General features: G+C 45.8%; 2 protein-coding genes across 3 annotated transcripts in view; one reads left to right on the top strand and one right to left on the bottom strand.

Annotated features, from left to right (window-relative positions):
* Positions 1-11407: 11407 nt before the first annotated feature.
* CHCHD7 (coiled-coil-helix-coiled-coil-helix domain containing 7) lies at positions 11408-17045 on the bottom strand. Of its 2 annotated transcripts, none has more exons than XM_030859718.2 (4): positions 16909-17045; positions 13977-14046; positions 12292-12390; positions 11408-11546 (listed from the first exon to the last, which is right to left on the bottom strand). In XM_030859718.2, exons 2-4 carry the CDS (start codon positions 14028-14030, stop codon positions 11442-11444), a joined length of 258 nt encoding a protein of 85 aa, XP_030715578.1. In that variant the 5' UTR covers positions 14031-14046; positions 16909-17045; the 3' UTR covers positions 11408-11441. The 2 variants fall into 2 exon arrangements, with proteins under 2 accessions (XP_030715578.1, XP_030715576.1); XM_030859716.3 differs by lacking the exon at positions 16909-17045 and adding an exon at positions 16569-16833.
* A 390-nt stretch (positions 17046-17435) lies between these two features.
* Positions 17436-22411, top strand: part of PLAG1 (PLAG1 zinc finger) — a 51201-nt gene continuing 46225 nt past the window's right edge. Inside the window, exon 1 of the mRNA XM_060287473.2 lies at positions 17436-17612. The gene's annotated coding sequence lies outside the window, so the exon portion shown is untranslated. The remainder of the gene's footprint in view (positions 17613-22411) is intronic.

The raw sequence follows: 22411 nt of genomic DNA, 5'->3' as shown, positions 1-22411 counted from the left end.
GAGAACCAAAGGGGAAAAACACAATTCCGTGGAACACTCCCTTGTTTCTACATTAAGGAACAATTGCAACTTGTAGCAGCGTTCTATCATGAGGCCAGCAAATTCTGACAATCTCTATAAAAATGTTTAGCTTCAAGTGAAAATTAAAGATGCTTCCGTGCCCCCGGCTCTGTGCCCTTCTCTCTGTCTCACACGTGTTTCTTACACTTCCTGTGATCCCCTTCCTGACGGCCAGAAACTCTGCTGCAGAAGAATCTCCCAAACTTGGGAAAAAATTGCAAAAATGTCGGCCGCCTAGTTTTCACTGATGTGCCTGTGGGCGCACAGACTCTGCTCTCTCTTCCTTTGGTTACAGCACACAGTTCCTATTACTCTCCCTGGTTGTCTCCATTGTTTTAATTTGGGTGGAATATTGTGAAATATTCTGACTTGGGCAACGTCCTGTGTGGGTGGGCTATGTAGGGTGTTCTGAACGTAGAGGTGAATTTGTCTCATTCATTTGGTTCCTTTTGGGAGACACCAATGCCTCCAGCATACTCTAAGAAGTGCTATTTCATTCTTTTGTGAGGTTTCAAGCACCAGCTTGAAGCATCAGAGGGGAGAAACCGTGTTGACCTAGGTAGGTGGTCAGAGCATTCTTGGTCGCATCATGTCCTCGGATACGCAGACACTTGGGCCATCACACTCAGGGGCGGGCTGCAGGGTGGCCCTGGGAAGGTCTTGGAATTTGCCACAGGGTTTCTCGCTCCTCCACTTCTCCGGACCCGGTTCTTCAGTCCAAGGCTGGGAACTGGGGAGCGGGGCCCGACTCTGGCATAAATGTATAGCAGTAGGTCAGAGGCGGTCAAATTCTCCCTCTGGCTTAGAGGCGCCCTCCGCAATTGAGATAGATTCATCATCACGTTTGCTTGCCTCTGTCAGAGGTGAATGTCCACTAAATAGTGTTTAGCAAGGTCCCCGGCAGCTAGGACAGGGCACAGCATGTTTCCTCAAAGGGAAAGAAGTTTTTCTTCCCTCTACCTGAGATGACATTCCTCCAACCTCAAATGAGAATCCTGATCATTTTCCACCAGCCCCTGACCACAGCTCCGAGCCTGACCACGGGTACGCAGTGCCACGTCCTGGAGGAAAGAGAGAACCTGAGGCAGCCATGTAGGTGCTGGGAGTCACATCAGCAGGCAGTAACTGAGTTTCTCACTTGGGATCTTAGAATCCCCTGTGGGAAGAGATTTTCTTCAAAGGCGTTTAGCACTCTATAGATCCAGAATCCAAAAGCTTCCTGCAGAGCCTTTGTTTATTGTATGTATGACAACAGCTCTCGCTCCTCGCTGCGTGTGGTTTCTGAGTTCATGACACCCACTCACCGTCCTGCCTTCCCTGTCGTCCTTGGTTGCCTGGACCCTGGGAAGCTTCAACACTATTTTTCATTGTGCATTGCCATTACCTCAATGAGTGTGATTCCAGGTTCTTTAAGGGCCTATTCCTGCTCTCCTGCTCTCCCAGGGACACTCGTATGACCTCTTTTACCTCCACATCCTAAAACCCAGGAGACGTCCATTAGAAAAGCAAAGTCAGAATAGCAAGAAGCAAAGTCACCCGTTGCGTGGTGGCCCCAACTGCTGGCGGAGGAATGAGCATACTCAGCACATCCACATCCGCTCCCCCTCCGACGTCCATTACCCCTCACCCCTCTTCTCCTGCCTTAATAATCCCTTTGTTCACAGCACTTATAACTGTCCAACACACTAGTTCATTTATTGTGTTTATTGCTAATTCATAGTCTCTCTGTCACTCTCTTCAGTCATATAAGTCCCACGAGGGCATGTCTTTGCCTATCTTGTTTGGTAATGAACCTTAAGTTCCAAGGACAGTGTAGCACATAGTAAGTACTCGGTTAAGTATTTGCTGAAAAACAAACAAAAAGGTTTTTGCTGTACAAATGAATGAATGCCAAAAGATAGACATTTCTCTAATGCTCAGGTCATAAAGCATACCCTATAGACTGCTAAATCTTTTCCTTGCTTACTTTCCTTATCTCTACGTACAAAGCTTTGGCAAAATATTAAACCTTGTCCATGTTTTTCTTCTGCACTCTCTACATCCTTCCGTAATCCCTGTGGCCCAGAACTTTTATTTAACCTAAACAAAACCATTTCTTTCGTCCAGTCTGACCCATACTCTTCAAAGAGCCCCATGTTTCAATATATAACGCGTTCTCTCTCGGTTGTTCACCCCTTCTAAGTAAGTCCATCCCATCATTTGTTTTATCGTTTAGAGAAGTACTCAAAACTTCAGAGCCATAAACACTTCAGGAGGAAAGTCTCTTCAAATTAGAAGACAGTCAGACTCTCTTTGTAAACATGCTACTGCCTTCTTGAAGATTACTAGTGCCAAATCATACAATCTTATGCAGCTGGCCCTCTCCCTTAAAGATACCCAGATAGTAGAATTACTATGATTAGTTTTGCAATCACTCAGCACTAAGGAACTCTTAGCCAAGACTAGGATGCTCTTTTGAGAGCACGAGGAGGTCAACAACGTGGAGATAAGTGGTATTGATCTACTATTCCCGCGAAGAAAAATCAAAGTATAAGGTCTCTAATTTTCAAAATTTAATCTCCTTGGATGGAGATTTCAAGAGGATATTTTCTTTTCCTTCTCCTCAAAAGGGAGGGATACAGAATAAAAATAGCTGATACTTATTAGTGTTTTCCTATGGTCCAGTTACTGTGCTAAGCTTTTTTTTTTTTTTTTTTTTTTTTTTTTTGCGGTACGCGGGCCTCTCACTGTTGCGGCCTCTCCCGTTGCGGAGCACAGGCCCCGGACGCGCAGGCTCAGCGGCCATGGCTCACGGGCCCAGCCGCTCCGCGGCATGTGGGATCTTCCCGCACGGGGGCACGAACCCGTGTCCCCTGCATCGGCAGGCGGACTCTCAACCACTGCGCCACCAGGGAAGCCCTGTGCTAAGTTTTTTACAGACATCATCTGACTCGATGCTCACAGGAACTATAAAATGTGGGCATTTTACAGCTGCAGAACTTGAGGTTTCTGCATCTAAGTAATTATCCAAAGCCCACAGCTTAGGACAGCTAGAAAGAAGTGGGGTTACAAATCGAGCCAGAACAAAGCGGAGCCCTCACCTTCAACGCCCAGCAGCACCCCTCCCACCCTGTCCCTATTTCCTCTGTTTTCCACATCTTCACCCCACCCCCATCCCCAAATGATAGATAAAGGGGTTTCTAGAGACATACAGGTAACTGACCCAAACGCTGCCCTAAGCCCTCTTGTGCTGGAGCTCGGGGGCCACGCGGCCACGAGGGGCGGGAGCCACGCCCGCCCAGGAACAGGACTCAGGAGAGTCAACCAGGCGGGCTTTGCTGCTATTCTTGGCGTTGTTTGGTCTTGTTTTCCCAAGACGTGGAGAAATATAGTCTATTGAGGTTGTGAAAGACATTCTTCAAGAGTGGGAATTACATACAGAAGCTGTCAAGGCTCTGGAATGCTGCTCTACAAGATGACATCTACGTTGAAAGGGAGAAGCAAGCAGGGAGACAGATGACAGCTCCAGCAGCCCAGCCCATGAACCACGAATTGAAAACGCCCCAACCCCTGGTCACAAGTCCCCAGTCTCTAAGGGGCACAGGTATGTGTCAGGAAGCACTTCGGCACAAGATGACAAAACCCACCTTTATATCCAGGAAAGAAGTCTGCTTTGCAGATGACCTAGACCTTGGCCTCCCCTCCGTGCTCTTCTCGACAAAGAGCACGGTCATCTCAGCAACGTCACGTCCCACTGTCACCTCAAGAGCAGAGGAAGCAGGTAGGGTTGACAGGGCACCCGGCACCAAACATCTGAAAGACTTCTTAGAAGTTTAAGTAAAGAATCAGTCACGCAGTCACAGACGCTGATTAATCTGTAAATTTCTCCCTAGAGTATTAATCCTCATTCACTTTTACATCCCGTGCAGAAGCCTTTTATTTATGTCCAAGACTCAATAAGTACTAGATGGTGAAATGAATAGTAACTGGAACACTAGGCAGAGTCAGGAGCCGCCACGGAGAGGAAAGACGCTGAGGAGCCCGGGTCCACGCGGGAGAAACTGCAACTGCACCAAAACGCAGTTTATAGGCTGCAAGTCTCACTCCTGCCTCTGCGAGCCAGGAAGACCACCTGCTTCCCAGGGGTGGGCTGCGAGTTAAATACGACCGTGCTTCTGACGATACCTTGCAAACTGCAAGGTGCTGCACGAGGAACCATGGTGGTCCCTGCTTTTGCAGTTTAGTGCAGGATGTGACGGGGACAACCTAGGCCTACAGTCAGGGACATGATGGAAACCAGCATCTAATTACGGACAGAGTGGACTAGAGCTGCACTTAGCGCCCAGGCACCAGGAGGTGCAGAGGATGAAGAGCCACTTCTGGCGTGGGACTAGGCCTAGTGTGAGGCAGAGCTGACCCACCAAGAGGCCAGCGCAATTCCTGAAGGGAACAGAGGACAGCTTTGGAAGAGAAGAGGGAGAGGGCTCCTGTGCGCCGGCAGAGGGACCATCCGGCCCGCGGTCAATTCTATTCATGCAAGTCGGGCCCTGAACACCGGTGCCTAGTGAGTTTCTTCCGAGTGACTTGGTAAATATTTCCTGTTCTTCTAATCTGACCCCACCCCCAAAATGAATTTTTTTGTACTTGTTCTTGCTTATTAGAGATTTCAGGTATACATGAGGTGACTAGGATAGCGGTAGAATGTGAGAAGAAAATTAGAGGAGAGAACATTCTGGGCCAAATTACATAATAAAACTGGAAGTGAGGGCGTGAAATAAAACAATGATCAGTTTGGCTTCCTGCAACCTCTTCTGGCAGAGATGGAGTTTGGGGGTATGTTTTAGGGAGGGATTGAGGGAGGGGGTCAAGTTAAGAAGATTGTAGTAGTTGATATTACGGTTTTCAGAGGGGACCAAAATCAGCCAGGCTTTTGCTGATTACATACATATCCATTATCTTTATCAATGCATTTCAAATATTAATAATATTAATGATACCTACTTGCACAACACACGTGAACTCTGCTTTGGGTTTCACAACAACCTACAGGACAGTTAGGGCATATTCACAGTACGAAAGGCTCTAGAAGGGTCAGCGATTTGCTCAGGACTGTGCGGGCAGTAAGGGACGGAGCCCAAACTCACACCTGGATACCGTGACTGCAAATGCAGTGCCGTTTGCACATCGTGCTGTGTCTCGCTTCTGGGTATGAAGTGAGGTTTTTGGTTTAGGCCCTGGCGTTGGAAGCTTTATTTGCAGTGTGAACGATCTTCACCCTCGGTGCTCACTTCACCTCTCCTCCCCCATCTCAACGCCCTACACTTGCCCCTTCCTCATCCTGTCCACCCTGAAGACGGGCCGGGACACAGTCCTGACTCTCTTCCTTCTCTGGGAAGACGGTCAGAACTGGTGGAGGAATCCGAGTCGGTACCAAGCTGACATATCTGTGGTCTCTAAACGCAGTGATGAGATAAAGAGAGAATCTGAGCGCACAACCCCACCGTCTTGGGCTTCGAGTGTGGACACGACCAACGACAGAGGCGGCTCCTGATGCGGACGCCTGTCCACGAAAGCTGTTCCTATGTTCATAACTCAAAGCACAACCGGTTCACCTCTTTCACTCTCCTTTTCAGAACAAAGCATTTCACACTTAGGAGACATTTCTCTTACTCTGCTTCTGCAAAATAAAAACGAAAGGTGAAAAACTAAAAGCCCATCCGGGTGACTTTATTTGCCTGGTTCTACCTCGTCTGATCATATGAACTCACGAAGTGAGAACCACTGCAGGGCGGGGGCGGGGGCGGCGAGGGGGGCGCGATGGGCCCTGACCGGGGCGGCAGGGAGGCTGCAGAGGGGGCGGGGGGGGCTAAAGGCCCTTTGAGACCTGACTGTGGCCTCAGGAGGCCTGGGCGCTCGGCGGGGAGGACCGGGCCACCTAGGGGCAGCGATGGTGCGGGGAAGACACTGTGCCTGGAAGGAGTGGCGGGTACATTCCCGTCTGCCTCCCTCTCTGAAGTCTAATTCCTTGAGGACAGAGCCTGGGCCTCGTGTGTTCAAAAACACATCCTCCGCATCCTGCTCAAGGCTGCACCCTTTACAAATGTCGCCAGATCTAGAGGACCGTGGCAACCAGGGGAAGGAGTGTGGATGTCTATCCTGAGGTAATGGCAGGTCTTGGGAAGCTTAAGCAGGGGGCTTGCTGGGGTTGCATTTAGGGAGGTTCTGTGGGCTGCGGTCCCAAGAAGGACCTGGAGCTGGGCGAGGATCCCCGAGGGCAACAGTGTAGATGGTCGCAGGGATCCAGGGTCATTGCGATAACCTGTCTCAGCGCCTCCAGAACTACCCTTCTAAACACACACGGGACTTGACCTTCTCCATCTCAGAATGCTGCAGAGCTTTTCTTTCTGTACAGAGGGAAGTTTAAGTCCCAGGAACAGCATTCAGGGCCACACACAACGTGAGCCCAGCCCACCTGTCCAGAGCCCCTGCCGCATCCCCTTCACCTACTCTGCTCTAGTCAGTGAACAGGACGTGCCCCTTCGTGTCTATCGAGGCCACTCACCCTCTGGGAAGCTTGCCCTGGCCGCTCCCGGGAGCATCCTGAAGTCCCCTGCGGCCGGCGGTGCCTGGCTCCTCCCACACGGTTACCCCAGCGCTTTGCACGTTGCAGGCACCTGGCGGATGTTTGCTGAGCAGAAGTGAACTGCAAGTGCAGTGCTTGTACTTGGATTCATTTAGTGTTTATTGACCACCAGAAACCACGGGCAAAAAGACTGATCTACTTAATTACCTTAAAATGTAAAACACTGCTCAGAAATGAAAACACAAAGTTAAAAGACAAACTGGGAGAAATATACAGAATACATTTGACAAAGAGGTAATTCCCTTACTATACCAAGAGTTCCCCAAATTGCTCACACCAACAATCTAAAAAAAAAAATGAGCAAAGGAAATAAATACGCCCATTCCATTTTTCACTCATCAACTTACAAGGATGAAAGTTTTAAAGTGCCCAGTGGGACTGAGGGCGTGAGGAACGAAAACTCTCAGGCTTTGCTTCTGGGAGTGCGAGTGTGCTTCCTGTGGGAGGGGGTTTAGCAACATCTACACGATGCAAACTACTGAAACCTTCCACTCCTACACACGTAGCGTACACATAAAAACGGAACAAGCAAAGAACCACAGCTGTCGCCTCGTTCCTAAGAGGGGACCCCTCAGTGGGAGACTGGTTCCAGGACGGTGTACCTGCACAATGCAAGAACTAGAGTAAATCTGTAACCACACGTGGGGAGTTGCTCCAAACTATATTGCTAAGTGAGAAAAGCAGAGGGCCTCCACTCATGTACTATGATGTGCCTTTTGTGCAAAACAAATAAACAAATATACAGATACGCTCGTGCAAACATATAAAACCGTGAAAACCCTTGACGTTGTCTGCTCCTGGGCAGATTTATTTACATTGTAAACCCGTTGGCATTGTTTGAACCTGCGTGTTTTTCCTTTTTATTTTTTTTTAAATCAATTTATTTATTTTTGGCTGCGTTGGGTCTTCGTTGCTGTGCGCGGGCTTTCTCTAGTTGTGGCAAGTGGGGGCTACTCTTGGTCGCGAGGCGCAGGCCTCTCATTGTGGTGGCTTCTCTTGTTGCAGAGAACGGGCTCTAGGCGTGCAGGCTCAGTAGTTGTGGCATGCGGGCTCAGCAGTTGTGGTTCGCCGGCTCTAGAGCATAGTCTCAGTAGTTGTGGCATGCAGGCTCAGCAGTTGTGGCACGTGGGCTCAGTAGTTGTGGCTCGCGGGCTCTAGAGCACAGGCTCAGTAGTTGTGGCACACGGGCTTAGTTGCTCCGCGGCATTTGGGATCTTCCCGGACCAGGGCTCAAACCTGTGTCCCCTGCACTGGCAGGAGGACTCCTAACCACTACTCCCCCAGGGAAGCCCTGAACCTGCAAATTTTTCATTGTGTTCAATTTTAAAAGCCTTCCCTCCCCAAACACATACACAGCTTTGATCCTTTATTACGTACTAGAAGCTTGCCAGGCCTTATGGGCAGAACCACAAATGACACTGCTGCATCCTCCAGGAGCTTTCAGATAGATACAGCGATTCTCAAAAGGACTGGTTTTGCATACCACACACACATGGAACCTGCGATGAGACGCTTCCTACCAGCGTGAGATGCACGGGAACACGGTAAAATACCTTCTATGCATCTTGTTAGTCGATAGTTGCTTCCAAAGGCCTGCCTGCCTCCCAAATTTCTCTAGGCACCTACTCACGTCCTGACACAATTAATTTATTAGCTTCACCTCTCCCAAAGTAGAATCGTAGAAAGAGAAATTAAAAGAGTGGCAAATTTAACAGTGATGACGAGGGAAACCCCTGGGACTCTGTCCCTTCAAGTGGTGCAACAAGATCTCTAACAACCAGGTTACAAGAATAGTGTCCCAAAGTCAGCAGGGTGTGTGCAAAGGTGTAAACAAGAAGTTAGCAAACTGAAGACAAAGTTAGAACTGAACAGTGTTGCCTGGGTAGAACCTGGGTAGAGCCATATGCTCACATATGTTAAGAGTTTGCTGATCAGAAATCCCCAGTTAGTCTGTCTTCAAAAGTACTTCATAGAAAACACACCTATAGATACCAATCATTGAGGAGCTGCACCACCACTACAAAACTACAGTGATCAGGACAGTGCACGACTGGCATAGACATCAACACAGGGATCAGTGGGACACAACTGAGGTCCAGAAACACTTTCACAAACACAATCAGCTACTGTGCCACAAAGGTGCCAAGACAATTCAGGAGAAACCACAGGCTTTTCAACAAAAGAGGCAGGGACGACAGGCAGGGCAGCCACGGGTGCAACAGAATGAAGTTGGACCCCTACCTCACACCACATTCAAAAATTAACTCAAAATGGATCAAAAACCTAAACATAAAAGCTAAAACCATAAAACTCTTAGAAAAAACGTAGATGTAAACCTTTGGACCTTTTCTTAGATATGTCACCGAAAGCTACAACAAAAGATGAATTGGACTTCATCAAAATTAAAAGCTTTTGTGTCTCAAAGGACACCACGAGGTGAAAATACAACCCACACAGAATGGGAGATAAAATTCACAAACCATGTATCTTATAAGGGACTTGTATCTAGTATGTAAGGGACTCTTGACAACTCAGTAATAAAGATACACAACCTAATTTAAAAATGAGCAAAGGACCCAGAAGAACATTTCTCCAAAGAAGATATACAAGTGGCCAAGACGCAAGTGAAGATGCTCGGCATCGCTGGGCATCAGGGAAACGCAAATCAAAACCACAGTGAGACCCCAGCTCACGCCTACTAGAATGGCTGTGACCAAACGCAGATAATAAGGGTTAATGAGGATGTGGAGAAACTGGAACTCTGATACATTGCAACATGGTGCTGCCACTTTGGAAAACAGTTTGCTGGTTCCTCAAAAGGCTAAACACGTTACCGTATGACCCAGCAATTCAACTGCTAGGTATACATCCAGAAAGAAATTAACGTCCACGCAAAACCTCATGCACAGAAGTTCAAGAAGCAACATGACTCATAAAATAGCCAATAGTGCAAACAACCCAAATACCAATCAACTGATGAGTGTGTAAATAAAAGGTGGTACAGCCATACAATCGAAGGTTACTCAGCAGTGAAAGGGAAGGAAGTACTGATACACGCAACAGGAATGAACCTTGAAAACATGAGGCTAAGTGAAAGACGCCAGCCACCAAAGACCACATTGCATGATTCCATTTCTGGAAATGTCCAGAACAGGCAATTCTAGAGACAGAAGGTACGCTGGCAGTTGTCTACGTGCTGGGGAAGTGGAGGAAGGGTGGTGTTAGGAGGAAAGGAACTGTGTGCTAACAGGTACAGGCTTGCTTTCTGGGGTGATGCCCCCTAAAATCCATTGTGGGGACAGCTGCACAACTTTGTCAGTACACTAAAAACCATCGCATTGTACACTTTAAATAGATGGCTTATATGGTTTACAAACTGCATCTCAATGAACCTGCTGTTAAAAAAAAGAGCTAGGCCAGGACAAATAGCTACCGGATGAATGCTGCTGTTGGTATGTACCTTTAAAAGGGTGACATTAAAATTCCAAACCCCTGAACAAGCTTAAAAGTTCTGAAATGCTTCTTACACAGTATGTATTAGTTTCTTGTCAGCTATTTTAACCCATCATTTTAGAGCAATCAGTACAAATCAAAGAATTTCTGAAAGAATCCATCTTTTATTCAAATAGAATCACATTTGGAAATCAAGATCATATGGTTTAAAACCATCTGACCTGGGTTTTGGATTCAGACCAACGAGAAGGATAGTCTGTTGTCAGCATCCGTTAAAACACTACTCCTGCTCCAGGACCAGATGAAAACAAGGGACACAAACTATTTGTTTTCGCTGACTTTATAAGTACATCAAATTTTATCAAATAATGTATCTTTTACAATTCTGTAAATGAAACAAACTGGATTTTAAAAGGTGGTGAGTCTGAGAGCTGCTCCACAATCCACCTGGTCACTATGCTGAACGTTCCTGCTTTCGTATCACTAAATGAAGCTGAGCTCCGGCCTCACCCGGTGCTGCAATCACTTGATGAGCCCCAAACTCTCCTGGTCCACCTCACCCTGCAAGCAGAGATCCTACTTCTGAAAGTATCACCTTTTCTTTCCATTACTGTGGTTCAAGGATACTACGGCTTCACAAGGTTGTCCAGTATTCATAGATTTTATAGAATCTTTTGACTAAGCCTTTCCTTAAAGAAAGAAAATGAAGACAGCCGGTTCTTTTTCACGCCACTTCAGCCAACCTTGCCTTTCCCCTGCTCCCCTAACCTTTTTAAACCGAGGTACGTGAGTGAAGTCAGGGCAGGGATCTAACGCACTGGGATTAGACGCCCACCACGCAGCCACCCTGGACTTACCTTCCCGTCTTCTCCCCACCACTCAGTCCCCCACCTCACCCTCCAGGGGGAACCGTCTACACACTGCTCTCCAGATGTGGCTCCAGCTTTCCCTCCATCATGTCGTCACTCACATCACAAGCACTGCTTCCCTTTCACCCCCATTAAGTCCTTCCTCGTTCCCGACTTACTTCTCTTTCGAAACTCAGCGGAAAAGCTCGACTCTTCATGGACTCTTTCCTGACGCTCCCCTGCCTTCAGGAAGTCTTGTAAACTCGGTGACGCGGCACTGCCAGAGCGGCCTGCTCTCGTTATGGCACTGAGAGCAAACACAGAGGACACAGGGCTTCCCCTGGTGGAATCTGAGATCTGTCTGGGTAAGGCCTGGAAGGTCTTAAGAAGTTACCGTAACCACTTATTAAACATATTCATCTGCTTCTGAGTTAAATAAACCACTTTAATGCAAACACTCAATAGGGCATCTTGCCCATTGCTTGCAAGATTATGTCTCTCTCTGCTGCTGCAGGCATAGACGGCTTCACTCCATCCCGTCTTCTCTGGATCATGATAGAATTCTGTGTGTATGTGCAAAAAAGAAAAACCAAAATCAGTCAAGTACTAAATGCGAATCAGTTACCAGTAATCTGCTATTGTGGTCTTCAGAAAGGAAACGTAAAAAACCGAGTTTAAAAAAAACAACAAAGAATGCATTCTAGGACTCCAGATACTGTTTTCAGACGATTCTCAATTAAACAGAAGTGATTGTTCCCACAGGAATATGTTAACTGTAACTGGGGTGGGGACACACTTTGTAACTTCAGGCCCATCGAGAGGAGCTACGGAGTAATGGCCAAATGAAACCAACAGGTAAGCTAGCAGAGGGACAGGAAGCAGCTGGATCCAGAGCTCAGAGAAACAGAAATTATATGGCAACGTCCGCCAAAAATGGGACCACGGGTGATGGCGGGAGAGGAAGAAGAGAAAAGGAAGCCTGATGCGTGTTGTGACGGGGCGAGCCACCTATTCCGCTCACCTCCAGAAAACTCCAATTGTTAACAAGGCTATCGCTTTAGGGCCGCAGGCACTTATGCACGTAGGAAGACACACCTCTATCAGAGCTGCGTCCTTACACGTGGGCAGAGGGTGAGGCAGCTAACGAGAGCGCCCAAGGATCCTTTAGGGCACACGGAGGATAAAGTCAAAAAGGTAAGTTTCCGACAGCCATCACTAAGGAAGGATTGTGGGTGCTGACAAACTTCAGGCTTCAGTTTCAAGCTGAGCAGATGAGTTTCAACATAAAGGTAACCAAACTAGGCTTACCCAGAACTTCCGGCAGTTTTTGTACTTCAAGAAGTGAGTGGAACACCTTTCTTTGTCATAGTTATATTCATCCATACATCTGGTAGAAGCATCAGATTCCTTAAATATATAAGATAGGTATCATTTAAGAGGTGGAATGGCATCTAAAAAAAAACAAACTTCTGAAGCTGCTTCCCCCCCAGAGCAGGTAATGTGAAATAGTTCCTTTTTGTTCATTTGAACGAACAGATAATGAACAGGAACAGAATTATCTTTCCAACTAACCCAGCATTCGTTCTGCTCAAAGCAGACATCTTCCTTTTCACAGTGGCGTCAGTTTTCTGAACACCTGATCACAGGAATTTGAGTCGAAGCACTGACTGAGATCACTTAACCCAGTAACCGGTCAATGAAGAGGCCGAGGCAAGGTGCGACATGCTCAAGATCACGGTGCAAGGAGTTCCCTGGCGGCTCAGTGGTTAGGCCTCGGTGCTTCCGCTGCCGGGGCCTGGGTTCAATCCCTGGTCTCGAAACTAAGATCCCACAAGCCACAGGAGGCGGGCTGGAGCGGGGAGGGAATCACTGCTGTATGTGGAAGCAAAACTCAGTCTCCCGACTCAGAGGGCAGCTCTCCGCCCCTCCAAGTTCTCGCTTGGCCTTGAATGTTTGAGTTAAGGTGGTTTCGAGAACCTAAGTAAGTTGCTAATGACTGGTCTGCAAGGTAACTTAACGACATTCATCTCAACGTGTGTTCGGCTATCATTTGCTCCATTACGCAAGTAAGTACACAATTATGCAAGCAATTTTAATAGGTTATCATTAATATCACTTCAAAACCACAAGGAGCAACACAGGGCTAAGAGTTCAAAGGAGGGTAGCTGCCATTTGGGAGTTAAATTTCAGCTGTCTGAACTGGAAGTAGATTGGAGAACAAACTTCAAAGTGAAAGGCATGATTCCGAGACTCCAGCTAAAGGGAAGCTTTAAATAAAGGGGAAGGTAACTTCCTTCACAGATCTAAGAAACATGGTCTAGCTAAAGAGACTTAGTAAAGCCGTTAAACAGATGTCATATATGTAGCAAAGCTAATCTTCTAAGCCAAATATTTAACGAATGTGTATATTTGGAAAATGCATATAGGATCGGGAATATAATTTTCATAGCACCAGTCCAACGACTGCATTATTCAAGAGTGACAATGCCACAAGTAAGAACCGCTAAATCTTACCAAATAAATGCCAATAAAGCTTTACCATTACAACGAAATGTTCTGTTTACATGATACCTTTGTGAAAACCTTCAGGCTTTAAATAGCCTAATTCAGTTCTCAACCCTCATCCTCAGCAGGTTGTCTCAGGGACATGATGAAGGCGTTGCTATCAAAACATAAATTTCAGGGACGGTTTAAAAATACCTACTTTCCATCTTTGCATGTTTGGACTCAAGAATTTCCTCTGTGTTACACATGCTTGTCTAGTATAACAGTGATGTTATACAAATTAGGGAAACTTAAAAGAGATGAATCCTTGTTAGCTAGATTATGAATATCTAAAAATGCTCTAGTGAAATAAGGATACACAGGCCAGGAATATTTCTCGTACAGAAATAACTTTATTTAAGAACTGCAGAAAACTGACGCCCACAAAATCAGAAGAAGCCTGTTTTTCCAACTCGATACTCACGACAATTAAAAGCGATCTGGCTTACCAACAAGCAAGGATTTATGTCAGGATCTCTCAGCCTTCCAGCTACCACGGGCATCCTACCTGTCTTCTTCCTGCAGGCAGATGTTGGGGAAGAGTTACACAGTGGATGACAATATAAGCTAGTAAATCTCATCAGCTCCACAAGTACTTGAAAAGTTAATTCTGCCATAATGATTATCCAGTGAGGAACTCATATAACCTCTGTATTTTCAGAGTAAAGACTTGGATGTGATTCTCCTTTGCACTGACTTGTGCCTCAGCACAAAGGCCTTATTTAAATTCCTAAAGTGCATCTACTGAAATTTGATTACAATGTCCAGAACGAAAGATAGTTCAGCTAAAATTTGGTTTTCGTTTACTCCTATTTCTAAAGGTTAAGCAATTAAATGTATTAACGAAACCTAAGAATACCGCATGCACTCTATTACTTCCTTATTATATATGGATTAGCACACAAAATAAGGGTGGAATACTTTAGTACAACCCAACTTTAGCAAAAACATTTGTTAACTAAAGTACGTGAATGTCTACTCCATGGCCAGCCCTGGGATGGCCGATATACCAAAAACAAAAACAAAACAAAGTTATTACTTAGTTGACATTCTGAAAAATTAAAAAAAGAAAATCTGAAACTTAACTTCCAGGGGCATCTTCTATTTAGCTGATACTTCCCAGGGTTGAAGGAAGTCAGGGAATGCTACTGTACAGCATTCATCTTCCAACTAAAGCCGTATACAGAGATACAGCTCTGAAGAAGCCTTTATCCATTAAAGATGACCACAGTTCTCTAAGGGCCAATTAGTGATTCCAAGTCAAGCTGTATACTCATATAACAAGTATGTCGACTCTATCCCAGGACAACTACTCTCTATAATGAAGTTAATTGAAATTGGTATACTATTATCTTCAAAGACATGTCATAGAAATGAACTAAAAGGGAAAACTAAAAAAAAAATAATCAACTGACTGTTAATTACTAAAAGGTAATTTTTTGTTTATTTCAACGTATTAGCATACTATCGATTAAGCCACCCACAAATATTTTTAAATGCTCTGCACTAAGTTTAAGGAACTTACTCCTGAATGGTGTTCTAGCTTAACTGTCTTTTACCTACAGGTCTAAGGAGAAGCCAGCAAATAATGCAGTATGACTTACCAAAAACACCACTGAATAAAAACTGCATCAGTATAACCAGACAGAGCTCAGAATTTTTGTACAAAGTGGTTTCTACTTTCCTTGCCCAAGATGGGACCATCAAAACATATCAGTCATGTTAAAAGAAATAAAGTACATTCAGGAAAAACAATCAAACCCCACCAGCTCCTGAAAAGTGAAGGTATTCTGAATCTTGAGTCAACTAGTTCCGTTTCTCTATTAAGAGAAAGATCACGATGTCCAGGCTAAAGGAGATAACCTCTGCAAAGAAGGATGGAAAAAAGTCTAATCGTTCGGGGGTCTTTTCAGTACCCACTAAGTAATCCTTCTATTTTATCATCTTCACTGACCAATACATGAGTATACCTAGCTAGCAGAAACATCTTAGCAAAAAGGAAATTCAAGATGCTGTTCAACTATATGTAGAAGCTTCTTCCTCTCCTGAATACAATTCCTTTGCAGCCTTCACTTCTTCTTATGAGAGGTGAGGGCACTAAGTAAATTCACAGCCTTCCTTTCTACATCTGTCCTATGCTGTGAGAGCAAAGAACTCTGCTTAGTTGTTCATATGCCTTGGATATAATCTCAACAACGATCAGATGCAGACAGAACTCAGGTTGCCTGCCTCCTGTGAAAGTGTTCTGGTTCGCATTTTATCATTGTCATGGGTCAGAAATTCTTTACAAATAACACCGAGGTAACATCACATATACCGAATCAGGTCTGCTGTAGGAGTTTATCCACCTTTCATTTCCTCTCCCTTCCGGATTCTAAATACAAGTCAATCTAAGTTTGGATTTCCGACTGTCACCTTCTTTGCATGAATCCTCATGTATCAACTGGAAATGAAGAGGAAATGTCAGTTTACAGTGAGGAGCGGGGCTGAAGTCAAGTTCGAGTGTTCCGCCAGCGAGGCCTTATCTACTTAGTTTCTGAAGGTACCAAACAAACGTGACGAAGCTCTACTTGCAGGGGACAGTCAGAAAGAAACCAACGATTTGAGAGAGGGGCCGCAAAAGCACGGCACGTTTGAGGAATAGCCCTAAAATCTTTTCCAAAGGGCAAACTGCTTTAAAAAGTATTTCTTGATTTCCCACCCAGTGGTTCAGGTCGCCACTCCGAGCAGCTCTGCAAAGGAAGGGGGACGCGAACGCTGCTGACCCGTCCAGCCCACCCCTCCCGTGCTGGTCCTTGCCCAGGCAGGGGTTGCGGCCCTCCCACACCGCAGGGCAACCGTCGGGAAGCTGAAACACGTCCTGCGAGGCCCTCAAGCCTTTAACCCACGGCTGGGTGCAGGCAGGCAGGGTCAGGAAGTAGCGGTGGCCCTGCGGAGGGGGCGGGGAAGGCGAACGGAGACTCTGGAGCCAGGCGAGCCCCAGGCCCCGCTACCTCCAACGAGCTGCCCGGCCCCCCGACGGCGGCCGCAGGTGAACCCACCTTGCCCCGACCTTCACCTTCGACGGCGCCCAGAAGAGCAGGGGGAGAGGAAAACGCAGGGAACTGGGGGCAGGGCTAGGCATTTACGCTCCAAAGGCTGGGAAAAAGGGTGAAGGAAGGGCCGGGGGTGCCCAGGCAGGGGGCAACTTCCTCGTCCCCGGCCCGAGAAGACCCGTGTTGCGGGGAGGATGTGACGGGAAGGGGCCCGCGCCCAGGCGAGGCCTGGTGGAAGCGGCGTCACGCCGGAAAAGCGGATGCGGGCCCCGCGGCGGCCCAGGCGCGCCAGTCTCTTCCCGCAGCCCGGCAGCCGCCGCAGAGGGAAGGGCGGGGAACTACTCACCTCGGGCCGCCGCTTCACCAGCGCCCAGGCCGTCTCCAGCTCCAAACACGTCAATGGCTCACGCAGCGGGACCTTAAGTAGCGCGCATCCCAACGTGCTGCCCCCGCTCCCCGGCGGCCGCCGGCCCAATCGGGGCGCGCCGCCGCCTGACTGACAGCTGAGCGGGGCCTGGCGCGGCGGGGGCGGACGGGCCTCGCCCCGCCCCCGGCCGGCGGGAGGAGGGCCGAGGCGGGAGGAGTGGGCGGGGCGGCGCGCGCGGCCCCGCCCCGCGCGACCCCCCCCGCGCCGCGGCCCGCCTCTTAACACTTCGGCTTGACGGGCGGCGTGGAAGGCCAATCGGCGGGCCCAGCTGCGGCGGCGGCGGCGTCCAGTGGTCGACCCCGGGGCGGAGCTTGCGGGGGGGCGGGCACAGCGGCGGGCGGGGGCAGGGGGCGGGCCGGCGGGAGGCGGGGGCGGCGGCCGAGCGGGCCGGGGGAGGCAGCGGTGGGCGCGACGTCGGTGGCGGCGGCGGCGGCGGCGGCGGCAGCTGCAAGTTGGGCTGCAGGGGCAGCGCATACACTACAATGGCTGCTGGAAAGAGGCGTAAGGAAACAATTTCCAGGCCCGCCGCGTCCAGCCCGAAATATGAGAAAAAAATTATTAGAAATTCCGCGGGCGGTGTAAAGGCGGCGGACGGGCCGGAGGGAGGATGTTAAAGCCCCGCGGTGAGTTCTCCCGGGGTCCGGGGCGGCGGAGAGGCGTTTAGCGGGAGAAATATCAGGGTTATTTAAATTATGGGACTCGCCGAGGGGGCAGAGGAGCCGCGGCGGCGGCAGGAGGAGGAAAAGTTTGTGCTACTCTCAGCCCCTGCTCAGGACCCCAGAGAGAAAAATAATAATAAAAAATAAAATAAAATCATTCAGCGGGGGTGCGAGGACTCCCGGAGTCGCTGCTGACAGGGCAGGGGGCGATGCGGCTGGAGACCCGAAGGTGAGGTCGGTGGGAAAAAAAAAAAACCCTTTCTTCAGGGTCTGGAAAGTTTGAAAAGTTTTCCTCCTCCTCCTCCGCTCTGGTGCTGTGAATATTGTGACAGCGGCAGCGGCAGCAGCGAGAGCGGAAGACATTAGAGACCCGAAAAATAAGGGAAAAATTAATATAAATTCAGTTTTACGAGTAAACTCTCCGCATTTTCCACCAAAACATCCCGGGGGAAGGTCGCTTCCCAAAGGGCCTGGCGGAAACCCGCAGTCGGCAATATTTGGGGGGCACTTTGAGTGACTTGGGGGAACTTTGCCCCTTTTTCAAAAGAGGTTTTTCTTTTTTGGAGAAACGGATTTGTTTTTGCCCTTTCCTCAGGTGGGCGAGTCGGGGTCGGGGTGCGGGGTCTACGGGGAGGTGTGAGCCCGGGGTGTGTGCCTGCGGGAGGAGGGGTGGTAAATGAAAGCAGGAGATCTGCACAGAGCAGGGACAGCTTGTTGTCAGTATCATAAACAACCAAAATGGAGGGAGAACTCAGGCATATAACCAAATAAAAATTTTTTAAAAATCGCAAAAAAATCCCAAAAAATCCGGGATGCTCCCCCTTTTCTCGCTCAAGGTAGAAGGATGAACCGCCTTTCCCCTGAAGCCCATTTTGACTTTGCAGGGACCAAGGAGTTAATATTTATTTATTTTTTAAAACTTTCGAAGGGCAAAAGCCTTTTATAACTCAACCGACAATGAGAAAACGTGAAAATCCGATGCTCGAGAAGGAGGGGGAGGGAGGGGGGGAGGTGGTAGTGCAGAAACTGCTAAACTTATTGGTAATGTGGACTGATCTGAGATAAGATAAACACTATATTTGCTATTTTATAACTCTCTTTTAATGATCGTTGCGGGGTTTCCCCCCCCCCTCCGTTGGAAAAAAAAGTGATGCCATTTTCTTAATAGAGTTAATATGTGTGATTGGAAGAATAAACCTTTCCGGCTTTAGATGGCATTTTCGTCGCATTTATGCTTCAGGTTTTGTTGGTGGCTCCCTCGTTTCTTCAAACTAGGCTCTACAGAGGAGGGGTAGAGAGGTGATGCTGCACACAGAGGCTGGTGTGCAAGACTGGAGCACCTTTTGGGGTGGGGTGGGCAGTTGCTGGGTTTATCCCTTCCTGACACGTTTGCTTCACGTGCTCATCCTCAGGAAGGAATGTTCAGCTGAGGTTTTCTGGTTTTACGTATAGAAAAGGATGGTGCCTCTTGCATCACATTGAAGTTAATGGGAAAGTGCTGCTGATGTTGGTTCCACGTGGGATATGGGACAGAGCAGGGCATTTTAAAGGGACAGCTTCTCTTTTCTGATGATTTTCATCACCTACACAGAATCCCTGCGTGAGGATCAGAAGCAGAGGTTCTGGGAGGGTGTGGTGATGGAAGAGTCTCCTCTTTCCATTACTCAAATGCACCCACCTTTAGCAGTGATGGAGGGAAAGGAGGGATAAGCAAGCCCAACAGAAGATGGATATTGTGAAGATCAGTTTGTATCCAAGCTGTTCTTTTGTGTAACAAGCCCTCCCAGGAACTTTGCATGTTACATTGCTTTGCTTTGGAAGCTGATTTTGGAAGGAATTGTGGAAAAATGGGAATAGTTTAAGGTGTGTGGTGTAATGGTATAGCATTATTGAACAGCTATGAATTCTGTGCAGTGAGATCAAAGAGCTGTGTATGCCCATAATGTGAATTTTACAGCCATTTTGTAAAAGCTGTAAAATACCTAATATTCAATTTGGCTTAAGGTACATTGAGGACTTCTGGTTGAAAACTCCAGACAGAGTGGTGGAGATTCTTTTACACTGTAAGCAGGAGACATTTCTTTAAGGGAAAAAAAGCACATACACCAACACCATGGAAAAGTTTACGCATACCCATTTTAAAACCCCATCCTATACATGTGCTGTAACTCTGCGCCTTTGAAATGGAAAGGTTTTAAAGTCCTGTGACCTACCAGTTTGCATCTTTTAGGTTGAATTTATTTGTGTTATTTAACAGGAAATGTTTACTGATCATAAACTACTATTGAGTCTAATGGCTTAGATTTTCACAGTATTTCCAAAATTTAAAATGTGTAGGTTGTTTGCTGTCCTCTATTGGAGATTAAGGTTAATCTCGAATAGAATTTACTTGTGTTCCGTTTTCCACAGGTATATGAAGTTTCTGGAATAGATGCCTATTTTCCCTTGTTTTTATGATTTATAGAAATGGATTAAAATTAGGGCTGGAGTTTTAGACTTCTTATACAGAATATTTTGTCTTGCCATACTGTACAAATTATTATTTTGAAGTCTAGTGTGTGTTAACCTGTGTTCACCTCTGAGCTCTTATCTGCACCTTTCTGTAAACATCTCCATGACAGCATTACATTGGTGTAGTGTGGTTTCTGATTTTGGAAGCAATTGCAACTTTCTAAGAACTCATTAAAAAATTAATCCCATGAACCACTGTTAAATCAAAATTGATTGGAAAGTGATTAAACTGTCAAAGGAGAAGAGAAACTCCCCCCCCCCCAATAATCTTTCCAGAGGTTTTGGAATGCCATTAATACTTATAAAACCTTTGAAATTTATCGTACATTTTCATTGTTATTTTGGCTCAAGACAGTTACATTGACTATAAATGGTCAGAATTCGGTTATGTGTTTAAAATAAGTGGGACTTTTAGATCTTGAATAGTTGCCACTTTCACAAACCAGATACTAATATCAATAAATTCAGTTTCTGTAAAAGTGAAGGAAAAGTATTTCTTCCAGTTACATTAGACCATTGAGTTATTGAGGTTGTTTGGACACTTCAAGTTGTGATTAGTTTACTGTCAACCTAAATAAAAGTGCTGGTATTGTGATTTTTTTTTTTTTTTCTATCTCACAAAGAATGGTATGAAACTTACTTCATGTTTGGGTTTTACACAACTAGTTACTTTTCTGAATCAGAAAATGCACTCAGAGCGCACAAGTATAAACCTGTAATTCCTCAGAGAGCCTTATTTAGATAGAGCAGAGCATGATTGCTTCTTTGAATTGACTGTACTGAGCTTTTTTAATGCCTGAGAAATACTACCTGTTGAACATCTTTTTTCTGAAGCTACCATTAAATTGTACCAATTTACAGAAATAAGCTAAAGTTATTGTATACTCAAAATCTTTATTTCAGTTAAAATTAGAGAAACCTCATAGGCTGAGATTCTTATTTGAAATTTATATGCCTAATTTTGCTATTCGAAATTCTATAAGGTATTTAGCTGCTTTGGAAGATGATTTATAAATGTGGGCTAATTCTGATAAAATTCAATACCTGCATATTTATTATAACCTAAATATTTTAATAAACAGACATCTTACAGCTAAATAAATTAATGAATATGTTTTTATCAACATAGTTTCCCAATTTTAAGGATACTCTCTGTTTTAATATCATACAAAGGTGTTCTTTTTCTTTCCTTTGTTTTTAACATAATCCTGGTTGTCACTGTATACATTTTGGTTTGGTATTCTGGAAATTTTCCTTTGTAAGGATTAAATTGTTATTTGCTGAATGAAATACAATGCTCCTGTCTTTGAGATTTGAAAAGCCTGAGAACTGAAACATGTATCTATAGCGATCTTTGAAGTTTTGTTTTGATAATCATTTGCCCCTTAAGCTGTGTAATCAAAATATTGGTTCCTTCCAGGAATGTTTTAATGTTTTTTATTTAGAATCTTGTTCTTTGGAAAAATAATATATATAAAAAATTACCTGTTACACACACGTGCACACACACATACACACACATGCACACACACACCCAAGAAAAAAGAAAAAAGTTCTACTGAATAACTTTACTTACACAACCTGGAATACTTGTTCTTTTTGATGTGTTTCCAAATGTATAGGAAATAAATAACAAATTGTCCTCTTTATGTTGATAATGTCTTAGATTCTTAAGTTATTTGAGTAGGGAAGAGTTTCAGAAGAAGGAAGGAACAACTGAATCTGTTCAACACAACCCAATATAATGAATATGTTAAAGGTAAAAGGGCTAAAAATTGTCCCTTGAGCCATTTTCTAAATGCTTTAAGAACCTGATAAACACCTTATCTGAAACATCAAATACTTTAAAAATATATCAGACACTGCAAAAGAACAAAAATGGACCTTTGATTTCTTTAATTTTAACAGGAATTAATGTAGGCAGCATATTTAACCAATTAGTAACTGTTTAGGTAGCCTTGGAAAAGTATTTACAAATAAGTTAAATGTGAGGGCAGGGTACACTGGATTGATGAACAGTTAAGTTAACTATGATTTTAGAATCCATGCAGGGGAATTCTTTCCCATTGTACAATAAGACCACTTTGGAGGCAACTAATTTTTACTTTTGTATGTATTTCAGTCCCTAATTTTTTTTTGAAAAGCTTGAACCTGACATCTACTGTGTTACTACTTTTCATTTATACAGGGCAATTTTAATATCTCATTAGCAAATTTAATTTTTAAATTTAATTTGAGAAATTAAATGCAAA

This window comes from Globicephala melas, chromosome 17 (assembly GCF_963455315.2).
Source record: "Globicephala melas chromosome 17, mGloMel1.2, whole genome shotgun sequence".
Lineage (NCBI taxonomy): Eukaryota > Metazoa > Chordata > Mammalia > Artiodactyla > Delphinidae > Globicephala > Globicephala melas.
Note: the sequence above shows the minus strand (reverse complement) of the source record. Positions and strands in the feature narration are given on the sequence as shown.

Coding starts and splice junctions, on each gene's coding strand:
- CHCHD7 (XM_030859716.3), bottom strand. CDS start 16,651: ATGCCTAGCCCTGCCCCCAGTTCCCTGCGTTTTCCTCTCCCCCTGCTC. Junction 12,391..13,976: donor ACATAAATCCTTGCTTGTTG/GTAAGCCAGATC, acceptor TATATATTTAAG/GAATCTGATGCTTCTACCAG. Junction 11,547..12,291: donor AAAACTGCCGGAAGTTCTGG/GTAAGCCTAGTT, acceptor ACATACACACAG/AATTCTATCATGATCCAGAG.